The sequence below is a fragment of the Diorhabda carinulata genome, chromosome 5 (assembly GCF_026250575.1).
Source record: "Diorhabda carinulata isolate Delta chromosome 5, icDioCari1.1, whole genome shotgun sequence".
Classification (NCBI taxonomy): Eukaryota; Metazoa; Arthropoda; class Insecta; order Coleoptera; family Chrysomelidae; genus Diorhabda; species Diorhabda carinulata.
Genome location: NC_079464.1, coordinates 14,419,235 through 14,433,591, shown reverse-complemented (window position 1 = coordinate 14,433,591; position 14,357 = coordinate 14,419,235). Strand labels below are relative to the sequence as shown.

General features: G+C 31.9%; 1 protein-coding gene across 1 annotated transcript in view; it reads left to right on the top strand.

Annotated features, from left to right (window-relative positions):
- LOC130893740 (protein nubbin-like) overlaps nucleotides 1-14,357 on the top strand; it is a 154,834-nt gene that overhangs the window by 73,021 nt on the left and 67,456 nt on the right. The window contains exon 3 of the mRNA XM_057800075.1: nucleotides 13,372-13,479. Coding sequence (XP_057656058.1) covers nucleotides 13,372-13,479 — 108 coding nt within the window. The remainder of the gene's footprint in view (nucleotides 1-13,371; nucleotides 13,480-14,357) is intronic.

Genomic DNA, 14,357 nt, shown 5'->3' with positions numbered 1-14,357 from the left:
TAGATTAGTGTTTTTACCTAGAAGACAAAAAGCAATATGTTCTGGTAAAGTCACGAGGCCGATTTAGCTGTATCAGCTTCATTAAAACGTCTTCAAAATCAAAAAACTATATAATCAACAACGACTTAACTAAACATCTACAAGGCCCAGATTCGACTTAAAGGCGATCCAGAGTTGACTTGAACAGTTTAGAGCATAGAAAAAACGTCACTGATTTGACCCATATTACCACGTCAGATGCTCTTTAGAGCTGTCCAATATTGTATCACCTTGTAAGATCTACTCGATTTGTAGACGTGGATTACGAACACCGAGCTCACTTCAATTACTACAATAATAGAAATTGTTTTACAAGACTGTCTCAAAGCCTTTTTTTTCTATCAGAATACAAAATATCACAAATTTGAGGCTTATAAGTTTGAACAAAATCTGTAAGACAATCTTAAGTTACATTCTTGTACAACATATTCTTCAGAAAATTATTTTATTGACGTAACAGTGTTTTACATGAATCGACTATAACTTTGTTACTTTGCATGGAACAACCTATATATTACTACATTTTTGAAATCTATGTGAAATTTTAGTATACTTTTGTCTAAAAACTTTTTTTGAAAAATGCATACTTTTTGAGTTATTAATTTTTTTGTAAAAAATTTGACCTTTGCGGCCCCTTATAAATTATTTTTTTACTAGGATACCCTTAAAGATATGAAAAAATGGTTTCTATTCGGTTGCTTCTAACAAGGTCAGACGTATTTGAATCTATGCTGAAAAATTTTTTTATTTCATACAGGGTGTGCATAAAAATTGTTCAGTTTAAAGTTTAAATAAAATTTAGACCACATCTGCATCTTTAAAACGGTTTAGGAATTGGAAAATATACATGAATTTGCATTATTTTTTACCCCTGAATCCTTTAAAATAGAAAAAACCGGGTGGTTCTACTTGAACAAATTTAGAAATTTGATATTTATGGAGTTAAACTTCAACACATTTTATACACACCCTGTATAAAATGAAAAATTTTTCAACATAGATTCAAATACTTCTGATTTTTCTAAAAGCAACTGAATAAAAACCATTTTCATATTTTTAAAGGTATCCTCCTAAAAAAATAATTTATAAGGGTCCGCAACGGTCAAATTTTTTATAAAAAAATTAATAACTCAAAAATTATGCATTTTTCAGAAAAAGTTTTTAGACAAAAGTATACGAAAATTTTACGTAGATTTCGAAAGTGTATTAATATATAGGGTGTTATATTCAAAATAACAAAGTTACAGTAGATTTCCGGTAGAACCGGAAGTAGGCCATCTTTGAAAATATCTTAGTTAAAAAGATCGTATCCGAAAACTCAAAAGTAGAAATTTTCATGATTGTACTATAAATATTTTTTCATATACAATTGAGCTGTTAACTCACATCTACTTTAACTTAGTTCAAATAGCGAGATATAGTATCCTTAGAAGGTTTAAATGAGTCCGATAATCAGCTAGTACTAGTAGTAAGTTAGTTTTCCACTGCTTGTAACCTCATTATCCCACACGATGACCCTAAGCGCGTACGATCGAACATCAAATCTTCACTATCAAAACGATTAAACCAGCGCTGCGGCTCATTAACTTCAACAATTTCTATTCGATTTCACTTATTTTCATTTTTGTCACGCCAATGATTTCTTAACATTCCAATTTTATTAGAATCAGAGACATGTTTAACATGTTTGCATTGAAGTACAGGATTTCCACACACATAAAAATCGATATTACTTATGAGATACTCCCTGTAGATTTATAATACATTCCTAATCAACAATTTTCCTGAATCCCAATCTCCACTGAATCAACTGCCATTTTAGTCAAATTTTCCATCAAAATGGCGATAAGTCAAAACGTCACAAATCTTTCGATTATTATTTAGAAGACATTTAAAATCCGGAATATTTATTCAAGATTATACAGAAGGTGATGAAATAATATATCTAACCCTTCGTCTAATTGAAACTAGAAAGTGTGTTTACACAATACTTGAGGGTAGAGCTTGAATTATCCCTCGATCTAATAATTGTCAACCTCTTTAGTACCAACTCGTAGCCGGAAGTCGCCCAAAAACGAACAAATAAAAGAAAGCGTATGATCGAATTTCGAGAAAAAAAAACCAGGAAGACACCCGTTGAACACGCGCTGGTTGCCATTGGCTACCTTTTTGTATAAGGGTTGAAATCTTATACAGCGAAAGGGATGATGTTCATAAAAATGTTCATGTAAAACGTGCGAGGTCGCGCACGCGTTCAACTTTTACATAATATCGATAGAGATATGGGGCGGGTTACCGTTTACGCTTGCGCCTCTTTAAACTACCCCTTTCATATCTGCATATTCCCTTAAAAAATAACGATGGCGACCGTTCCACACAACGCAAATACCTCAGATCTTTGGAATATAAAAGATTGTAAGAAACATTACTAATAATTTTTCGTAAATATTCATTTTTTTTAGAATAACGCACCTTATAAATCTGAGATATGATATACAGGGTATTTCATTAATATACTTAAAACGAGAGATCTATTGACTAATGGATGATTTCTTAGAGACTATTAGTACCCAGTAATTTGACGATCCTTAACAAATTTTAAGTTAAGAAGTACTGCAGATATTATCTTAATATATAAAAATTCAGTGTCCGTTTGTACGTTCCGAATAAATTCAAAAACTAGTCAACTGATATTCATGAAAGTTGGCATTTGGTCTAACTTAAGTGATAGGATAGTTATTATTTAAATTAATGGTCTCAATAATTAATAATAAACTGATCATTAACGTTGATTGTTGCTATTAATCGTAGTTTCCAGAAGTCACAGATGGCGCCTTAAGCGAATTTCTTTACAGAGAACTGTAAAATTTTGTCCTCATAGATAGCGCCACACTTTAATGTGATATATTTTAGACTATACGCTATACATTTTTTTAACTCACTCAGCCACAGCAACGCGTGACCGGGTCGGCTTGTGTTAAATAAAAGTTTACAATATAAAAAAATGAAAAATGTAGAAGAATGAAGAAATATTAAATTAATTCTTATTACAACTATTTAGTTATAAAGCAGATTTAACATTTTTTGCAGTAGTGTTTTAAAAAAACTCTATTAAAAACGTAATATTAGTTATAAAACACTTTGATTTTGAAACCAAAAAGCATCGAAATTCAAAAAGCTAATCCGTATTTTGGACTGCAGAAGGGAGCTGCAATTGCAGTAGATTATTACCCCAATTCACTTCCAAAATTACATGAAGGGATAAAGCATCGTAAATGTAAAATATGATTCTGTGAAATTAGATTCGTTAATTTTGATTCTAATCGATTAGACAACGACATGATAAAAGCAAATCGACGTTAAAAAATCAAACACTGAGCTACACACCAATTGTGTCATTGAAAAATGTATCCAGTTCAATCTGGAAAAGAATTATCACAAACAGGAGATGATTATCTAGTCTGATCTAAGCTTCAATGTTATAATGTACAAACTGGTTTGGAAATAACTTGGATAAACTTAAGGAATTAAGTAAGAAAATGAAGTTACCTTACATGGATTCCAGATAAACTTGAGTAGAGAAAAATTCGCTAAAGTAGGGGTGGACAAACCTTCCATAGAACCTGAACTGTTGTGGTACTACCTATAGATCATTAAAAAAAAGACTTGGATAATAAGGTATAACTAATTACTGGGTGAACTTACAGGGATTAAGACATTCCTGAGAAGCTATAACCACTGAATGTATCAAGGCGAGAAAACTACGAAATTAAACGGAAGTTATGTCAAAATGTCATCTCAATGGACACCTCGAATGGACAGATTCTTTATTTTCTCGAAGTGTAAGGAACTACGGAGCTCTGGTAGGGTAGAAACAGCAAGAAAGGGTTGTACAATCGGTAGTTTAGGTCGCCGTGCACAATCGAAAGTCAACAGGATTCTGTAGCATGACTTAAACCTTGAAAAATTGAAATTTCCGCATTCAAAATTTGAGCATTAGATGACAAAATGTTTCTGAAGAAAATTAAAAATAGAAATTCAATCTATCAAATTTAATTTACGAGACATTGCGCTTTTTTATAAAATGTGGTAATTGGCGTAGCCGCCATTTTATTAAATGAGACTCCACCAAATATTTAACCTAGTTTTTATGAAGACTAAATTCCCTAACTGAGATCCGTGAAATTTGAGGGTTCCGTTGAATAATAATCAGGGTTTCTATATAAGTAAGTGAGTAGATAAAGCTCTAAGTTGTAAGAGGTTTGCAATGAGGTAAATTAAATTTATAGTATTCACAATGATGGTTCTTAAAATTAGCTTAATCTACTGAAATATTTAAATGAAATAATAATTGTAAGGGATTATACTGAATGTTTTCTACAAGAAAACGTGTTGGTTGGTTACCGAATTAAAACTATTACAACTAGATATTAATTTTCTGGACTCTTCAACGGATTACTTTCGTTAAAATTATATCGATATTGAGCGGGTCCAAAATCAACTACAATTCCTGACCGTCTTGAATTATGAAGCATTCAAAGATTTCCGCATTTGATTCAGTATGTACGAATGAGTTGGTGTTAGGGAACAATCAAAAAAACTATTATTACAAATCTCAAAGTTCTCATCGTCAATTCCAAATAAACTAAAGTCGTCCGACACTTTTTTAAGCTTTAATCTACAATTTTCCGAAAATTGAAAGTCAAGATTTAACATCTCGTGGCTATGTGAATTGCCAGCGGAAAAAACGAGACTTAATAAAAGCATCCGTCGAACCATAGCGGGTGAAAGAGTATTTCTTCTTTTGAAAATCGACAATTTAATTTCGTAAAATCTACACAATAAAAAAAAAGTTTTGAATATGCGAGAATCAGAAATGGAAATTGTTTGGGTATAATTTTCAATTTTTACGCGGATTTATTGAAAAAAAACTATCTACTTCATTTTATATTTATTAAAAACATTTTTTTACAAAATTCTGCATCGATTTTTTCTTTTAATAAAGTTATACCAGTTTATAATACATCTGTTGCTAAAGAAATTGTAACTATTGCTGATTACATAATAAAACATCCAGCAGGAAAAGGAAATTTGTATTTACTAAGAAAAATTTTGTTTTAATGTTCATCCCTGATGTGTAGACGTATCAGGAAACAAAAATATTCAGATATCTTCATCGTATCCCAGAAATCCTGGTATTGCACTTCTGATGCAAATGCTCTCTCTGATCTTCGCTCAGATCTCTTCAATTTTCTGGAAACCTGTCTTGGAGAAATTTTATGCTAATATTCTACATATTTTTTTTTTTCAATTATATCTGAAGATCTTGTGCAAATTCAATTCAATTTGCACATTTTCTATTTGCGCAATAATTTTACACCAGAGGGAGAAAAGCTGTCCAAGGCTTTATCTCCAACAACTAAGTAATATCGATATCTTTTGTTCTCTTATTTAGAAACCATCAAAAAAATTTAATGTTTTCTTCAGTGAGATAAGGAAATTTCTAACAAACCTAATAAAACCAGCTTTCTGGACTTTTAATTAATTTTTTAATTAACTTTTATTAATAATTTCCCCATCCCAAATCAGTTAGAAGATGGTTCCAATAATATTTTTCAACGAAACCTCCTTTTAACTTTTCCCAGTGATGTTTAATGTGTTCGATACTCTTTTTATAATAAGAATCGTCAAGATCCTCGACCGCTGAGCCATTTTTTCAAGCCAGGGATACAGAAAATAATCCGAGGGGGTTAAATACGGTGAATAGGGTTCAAGTTAAACTTCAATTCATCAATTTTGGTCATTATAATAACGCATATATGAGCTAGTGCACTTTCTTTTTAGCGAAATTTTTTTTGATTTCTTCGCTCAAAATTGCAATTGATAGTTTTTCCTTTTTTAATGGAAATTATCACACGCGCATCTCAAACAACCGGCGCCATGACCTTGTCTATTGGTGGAACAGTCTTTGGAGCCGTTTCTCCCTTTTCAACTCATTGTTTTGATAGTTTTTTTTTTGCTTCGGGTGTAAAGTGATGAACCCACGTTTTTTCCATGATTACGGAAATGCGTACAAATCTGTAAAATATTGCCAAACACTCGTTGAAAACATCTCAACGCTATTTTTAGTCCTTTAACTTTGAAGATGATGGAGTGAAATTATGCAAAAAAATATTAATTATTGTGAAAAAGGATTAGTTATAAAATGTATATACATATTTGATGCTTCAATAATTTTATCTGTAAGTGTATAATGGTGATGTAAGATTCATAATTAAATTTTTCCATTGAATGTTTCTTCTATCAACGAAATTCGTGGTAAATTTTGTTTCCAAATAAATTTGACTTCTAATCCTAGCTTTAGAAAAATATTTTTCCTCAAATTCCAAGATTTACCCCAATAAAAAAAGGGAGTATTAATTTATTGATCAAAATTTCTCGTATAGTTATTTACACCAGTTTTTTCTATAATAATAGCTGATTCAACAGTTTTTATATGTAATTAGTTTTCATAAGTAAGTAAAAATTTTTTATAAAATACCCATAGTTTATTTATCTATGATATTTAGCTGTGTAAAAGGTCAGACAAATTTCTTTTGAAGATTCACAATTTGATTCGGCGACAGCTAAGTAAATTGCGGCCTCCTTTTTGTTGTAATGCATTTTTTGGACCGGACCCGAATGATGGTCAAATAATATAGAAAGAAAGAAAGGGAGACTTGGAAGGACACGTTGTCCTGTTGGGAACACTGTTTACACTTTTCGCTTCGATGAACTTGAATACTGAACATACGTGCCCGGATTTAGTACACTTGTCTGTGTTAGAATAGAAAATGAAGGGCGACCTCCTAATTTGGACTTCCACTTCACTTTATCATAAAAAATCCTTCATGCACTTATTTTTTTTCAAATCAGTTTTATATTTTTGAATTATGAGAAAAATTAGTTTATATATTTTAACAAAATGTACATTTTCGCAAATATTTATACCAACCACTTGATTTGGGCACTTTGCCCGATCATACTGTGAAAAAACTCTGTTTGTACTTACATTTAGGGTCGCAATGATAATTATACCTTCACCAAATGCACATAACTAATCCTATCACTATCGGCAATAGTTAAATTGTTGCAAAAGTCCTATGAGGACAATTCTCAATCTCGTGCGCGTGTTTTTGAGTGGCTTAAGCGCTTTAGTGAAGGCCGAGAGAGCATTGAAGCTGACCAGTGTCCAGATCGCACTGTGACTATTTTAACAGTGACCAAAATCAACCAAATTGTGCGAGCAGATCGTCGAATGAGCATCCGGATGACTGCTGTAACTGCTGTTGTAAGCTCCGATAAAGAAACGGTTGAAAAAATTCTGTCTGATTCTGACTCCTGACCCAAAGTATTTGGCCAGTAAGCGCACGGAACACCAGTCGTACTCACCAGATTTGGCACCGCGAGACTTTAATTTGAGATTTGATTTGAGTTGATGGAAGCGTTAAAGCAAAAAACGAAGACCGTCATCAAAGAAGACTTCCAGTACTGCTTCGATCAATGGAAAAAACGTGTTGGAAAGGTGTGTGGCGAGGGGAGGGGAGTATATTGAAGGGGAGCATTCGAATGTAAAATAATTTTTATAATAAAACACTTTTTCGTAACCAGTCTCGTTATTTAATAACCAGACCTCGTACATACCTGAGTAGCTCACATTTTTGAAGAGTTGTAATACACTGATATTTTTTGAAAATAAAGTACAACTCATTTATCTATATAAGTGACATCTTGCTTTTCCATGCATTCAATGAAAGTTTTTTGGTGTATTAATCACGATTTAACTTCACTCTTCAAATGACACAAGACAATAAAAACATTAACAATTTTTTCCTCGAGAAAAATAATTTATTGTTTGTTTATTATTGTTCTGTACAATTGTTCTCTACAATTTGACAATCCTTTGGACATCTCCAGAGGTTTCAGAAGCTTGACAGTTGCAGAGGCTGTTCCGCAGCTATATGACGAACGTCACTTTTATTCTTTCCCCACAAATCAAGATATCCTTCAATTTACAGGTTAGGGTCCTGTGAACGGTTCACTGTAACCAAATAAGCTACGGAAATTTATTTCCATTATGGAGCAATCTTCATCTTCGTCTCCAAAAGTCTTCTGATCTATACTATACTATGACGTTCACGGTATATGCTAACTCTAACTCCCATCTTAAGCAAATTCCACTATTCCAGTCTGGAACTCAACACTTCAGCTTTGTCTTTGGGCAAATCCAAATCATCAAGCTCTAATTGGTTGATTAAATGCGGTGCTTGAAGGTTTAACAGGAGTTGTTAATTCTGTTTCAATGTCCTCGTTTCCAGAATTGCTTGATCTTTCTGCAGCACAATAAACCGGAAAAGGCAAAGGATCTTCTTCTGGATATGGGATTATTCTTATAACAGGAGAAACCTCCGTGTATTTCATCGCATGTTTTCATTCCCTTGAAAAATCTTTAATATTATAATAGTCGCTTATGTGGTTCGTATTAAACAATAATTTTATCACCAAAAGTTTGGTACACTTTTCGAAATAATCACCGATGAGATTGAGACATTGACACATTATATCTGTGGACAAGCTTTTTAATAACCTCTTCAAAGAAAGTTGCCGCCAATGAATTCAAGTAGAACTTGACTTTGAAACTTGAAATTCCGTAAACCAAGCAGTAATAGTGAATCTGCGGTTTCATCTTTAACCATTCTGTCAATTCGTTGAACCAGGTCATCTGGAACGACAGATTTGCGTCTTTGCCTCCTTCAACATAAACTTTCGACACTATTCACGCAGAAAACCATCACTCAGGAAGTTTTCTCTATAAACACGATTCATTTCTGCAGGACTATGGCCTTCAGCCTATAGAAAAAGAAACGCACTTGGCGGGAGCATCAATAATGTTTACGTGGCTGTAGCACAACGCCGACTGACGACTGAATATCAATAATGGCGGAATTTGTAGTGTGAGAGTTCTAACAAAATAAGTCCAGAGAAAATGCGTGACATTTTACATGAATCAGCTGTCAATTAACCTCCAAAGGGAACTTCATGAAAATAATTGATGATAACTCTGACTGAGCTACTTACAGAATTTTACGGAAATGGGACAATTTAGTGGAAAATAAAAACAATTTTAGATGTGAATGACAAAAACTGATATTTTTCTGTTAAATTTTGAGGTGCTACCAAGAGTAATCAATATCGAAACTCATTTTAAAAAAGAAGTACAACCAAAAACAACTGTGATGATAATAGGGAAAACAATAAATTAATCCTTCTTGCTGCTTTTGAATTAGAAATTGAAGAGCTCGAAACTTTTTATTATAAAAAAACCTGAACAGTGAGAAACATTAATAATCAAATTAAATATTCCCAAATCCAATATTTAGATAGTAAAATTAAATTACTGAACATGTCTCATATTTACGTACAAGAAATGAAAAAATAAGAACCAAATAACAAAAATTATACATAAAGTTAACGCATCTTAGAGGTTGAAGACCTAGAATGGTAACAACGTTGTGGCACTTCCTGAATCGAAGCTGAGTCGTCCTCGGGGGCGGTAAGCATCGTCGGGACGGTAAAGGGGATATTGATTAGTGCGTCCCTAGTTAGCGTTCAACCCCTCATTTCCCGCTCCGTAAATGAACGCCAAAATCAACTTAGATTAAGCTACAGACACGTTTCTATACTCTCTATCGATAATTCTGTCTGGTTATTTATCCTCGAGAAAATTGAAAATCTTTGGTCATTTTCTTTTTTAAAGAAAAATTAATAGGAGGAGGGAAAGCAGTGCCGTCTAACAGATAATTATAGCATTATTTACAAATTGTGCAATTAGATAAAGAATATCGAGACTACTCACGAGAAATAATCTCCAAAATAATCTCTTTGTAGTCCCGTTGGTTGCAATACCACACAGAGGCTACTAGAATTCGAAAATCCTTCGGACGTCCATCAAGGTTTTCCTCGTGGGTTTCAAAAGCTTGATAGTAGCAGACACAAAACATACCCAATAAGTAAATGTAAATTTCGGCAACACAAATTTAGTTATGCTACTGTAATAAAAATGTGTCATTATTGTCAATGTCAATTGTTAACATAAATAAACATCTCTTTCTATATATATCAAGATATTTGAACTTCAATTCATGTCATCCAACTATCAGATCCTGAATTTAAATGCTTAGCTATTCAAAAAGCAAAAACTGTATTGAAATAAAATAATTTTTCGGAAAAAATGATAAATAACGTATTCAAGAAAAGGATAAACAAATACTATGATCAATTAAAAATCAAAACTGAAACAAAACATCTAAACTTAAAATATTTTTCCTTACCATATGTACAAGAACTTTCCTTACAACTATCAAATTATTTTAATAAATATGGTATTAGTATAAAGGACATAATACGTTATCCAAATATTTCACTAAATTAAAATCTAAAACACCAAAAAACAAAAGAAGTAATATTATATATAAGTGCCTTGTACTGAATATGACGCTATCTATATAGGACAGACATCTCAGTATTTAGAAAAGAGACTAAAAGGTCACCAATACGACAAAAAAATCTATTACAAAGAATCAAACATTCATTGAACGGAATCTAATACACGACAAAGAAAATTTTGAGAAATGGTTTACGTTCATAAAAACGTAAAAGCTATTTGTTTTTAATTTATAATGCGCGTACTGTTAACGATTCGCTGTCACCAAGCTTGACCGAGTCATCATTCCTGCTGAATTCTTGGTCCAAGGATACTAAGTAGCTCGACAGCTCTTTCGTCAACCAGGTTCATACTTTTTTAACTTTTTATCAAGTCAATAAGACGACAAGGAAATAATCTGGAGTTTAGGATCTCCTCAACATGTTCTCCACCATATATTCTTTTCCAGCTATCGACTTTCCATTTTTTTGTTACTATATGTTGAACGCTAAATTTTTCTTCTCTTCTGGATATTTTTAGAATTCTATAAAACAGTTTTGGATTACATGGAATATTTTTTCGTCGGTACACGATTTTCCTTTTGCATGATATTGATTACCTTATTAATATAATTCCTCTGGTTGTTGGGCCACTATTTCTGAATTTAGTATCTGTTTCTTCCATCTTCATTTTTCTTCAGATATATCAAATAAGACAGTTGCATGGACAGTCTTTTTCAAATTTTTCTCCAAATTCTATCAAAAAATTTTGTTTTATCTGCATTACCATATATTTTTCTATTATTCTTAATTTTTTATTACGACAACGACCTAACCAATTGTGTTTTTAGAACGAAACTCAATTAAATACAATTCATACTATTTTAAAATTTTGGCAATGGAAAAACAAAACACCTTCAGGTTTTACATTTTGACTCGAAAAAATTCCTAATTTTGCATATTGGAAACCAAATTGAATTGAATGAAACCAAATGACAACTTGTTTTCTACAAAGAATATTTCTAAAAGCAAATGACGTCTAGTTGTCGTGAAAGACAGTCGTTTACGATAAATGACGATTATGATAGACAGTTTTTCAGGCAAATGACAGTTTGTTTACTAAAAGCTAATGTCTGACGAAAATGATGGTTTTCATCTGTAAAAGAGTCCCTAGTGATAAATAACGATGCTAAGAGAATGTTTACATAGGCAAATGACAGTTTTTTACACAAAACATAACTTTAGGGCAAGGCAAATGACGACTTGCTTTTGTATAAGACAGTCCCCAACGATAATTGATCATTCTGAAAGATAGTTTCTATAGGCAAATGACAGACTATTCTATAAAAAGATAACTTCTGAAGGCAAATGACTGTTTGTTCCAATGGAAACAGTTTCTAAAGGCAAATGACAGTTCATTTTATAAAAAGATAGTTTCTGACGGCAAATGACGATTTGTTTTGAAAAAGTCGATCCCTAGCGATAAATGACGATACTAAAAGACAGTTTTTTTCAGGCAAATGACATTTTATTTACTAAAAAGGTAGTTTCTGACAAAAAATTACAATTTTCATCCGTAAAAGAGAGTCCCTCACGATAAATGAGAATTCTGAGTAGTTCCTAAAGGCAAATGACAATTTATTTTATAAAAAGATAGTTTCTGACGGTAAATGACGATATATTTTGGAAAAGACGATCCCTAGCGATAAATGACGATACTAAAAGACAGTTTTTTTCAGGCAAATGACATTTTATTTACTAAAAAGGTAGTTTCTGACAAGAAATTACAATTTTCATCCGTAAAAGAGAGTCCCTTACAATAAATGACGATTCTGAATAGTTCCTAAAGGCAAATGACAATTTATTTTATAAAAAGATACTTGCTGACGGTAAATGACGATGTATTTTGGAAAAGACAATCCCTAGCGATAGATGACTATACTAAAAGACAGTTTTTTTAGGCAAATGACAGTTTTTTTTACTAAAAACCTAGTTTCTGACAAAAAATTATAATTTTCATCTATAAAAGAGTCTTGCTTTTGTAAAAGATAGTCACCAACGATAAATGATCATTCTGAAACATAGTTTCTACAGGCAACTGACAGTTTTGAACCATCTCAAGTAATTCCGCGTATTGTTTTTTTGTTTTTTTAAGCGTAATATTCAATGGTCATCAGAATTGTTCAAGATCGGAAAGACCGCAGATTATTCATGTGACTTTACATTTAGAAACGGTAATTTACGTGAAGTCACCCCAGTAGATCATTTTGAATCATATTCCGGTTGTCATATCACACTTTTCAACATCCTATAATTGAGAAGAGCCGCTTTTTTTCCTGGATACTGTCTGCTTATTGCTTCTTTTTCATAAATTTCCATGACTTTATTAAGAATGTCAGATAAGAACACATGCTTTGCCAATAAAAGACAATTTGTTTTTTTCAATAATCCCAATTTCCACCCAAAACGACTTGTAACTTTTATTTGCGATTATCCTTCGTATTATAAGATTCAATTCAGTAATTTGTATGGTATACAGGGTGAATTACGGCTTCAAACTCAAGTATGAGATTAATAAATTTTTGGATAATTATTTAAAACGGTAGTAACTATCATATTACTCATTTCGTTTATTACAGTTTTCTCCTAGTTATATGTATTTATAAAATGATTATGTTATCATGTGAAATAAAATCTGATGATCATCCTTAATGTCAAGAGAAGTTCTCACAGAGGACTATGAAATTAACAGATATAAAATTATTACTTACTTTATGTTTTTAGATTTGGTCGGGAATATTATAATGAACTCAATATAAAAGACAGTTAATATAAATTTAATGATACAATGTTTCTTTCTTTATTTTTCAGGAAAATTATGGTTGAATGAGCCTGATATGACGTGGAGGCAGGAAGTACCTCTTCCAACAAGTCAAGAATCGAAAATAGCACTTCAAACTCGATTAGGCCTATCTCCAAGTACGTACATTTTATTTATTCATCTAAAAGTATCATTTGGAATGAATATTAACAATAAAAGCTTGTTCTTCACTTCTCTTGAACACAAAAGCAATTCATATATTGATAATGTCTGTGTACAAATATGATAGAAGGCACGCCTTCATTCACGTTTACTAGTTCAAACCACATCTAGAATTTCTCAAACACTGTAAAAAGAGCTTGGGCAGTTTACTTTAAAGGGGATACTTACATTTTGGTTTAACGTCGTACAAGTCCGTTTCTAAATACAAATGACTGCTTCTTAATGTCAAAGTCGAAGAAGCAAATGACAGATTTCTAAAAAGAGAATTTCTAAAAGCAAATGACGTTTAGTTGTCGTGAAAGACAGTTCCTAACGATAACTGACGATTCAGAAAAACAGTTTATAAAGACAAATGACAGTTTATTTTATAAAGAGATAATTTCTGAAGGCAAATAACTGTCTCTTTTCATAAACGACAGTTTATAAAGACAAATGACAGTTTAATTCATAAAAAGATAATTTCTGAATGCAAATGACTGTTTGTTTTCATAAAAGACAGGTAATAAAGGCAAATGACAGTTTATTTTATAAAAATATAGTTTCTGACGGCAAATGACGATTTGTTTTGGAAAAGACGATCCCTAGCGATAAATGACGATACTAAAAGACAGTTTATGTATATAAATATAATTTATGTATAAATATATATTATATATGATTCAAAACCAGTTTCAACGCAAATGACGATTTGTTTTTTACCAACTATATTTTTAAAAGCAAATGACGTTTAGTTGTTGTGAAAGACAGTTCCTAGCGATAAATGACGATACTGAGAGAATGTTTACATTACAAAGATAATTTGTGAAGGCAAATG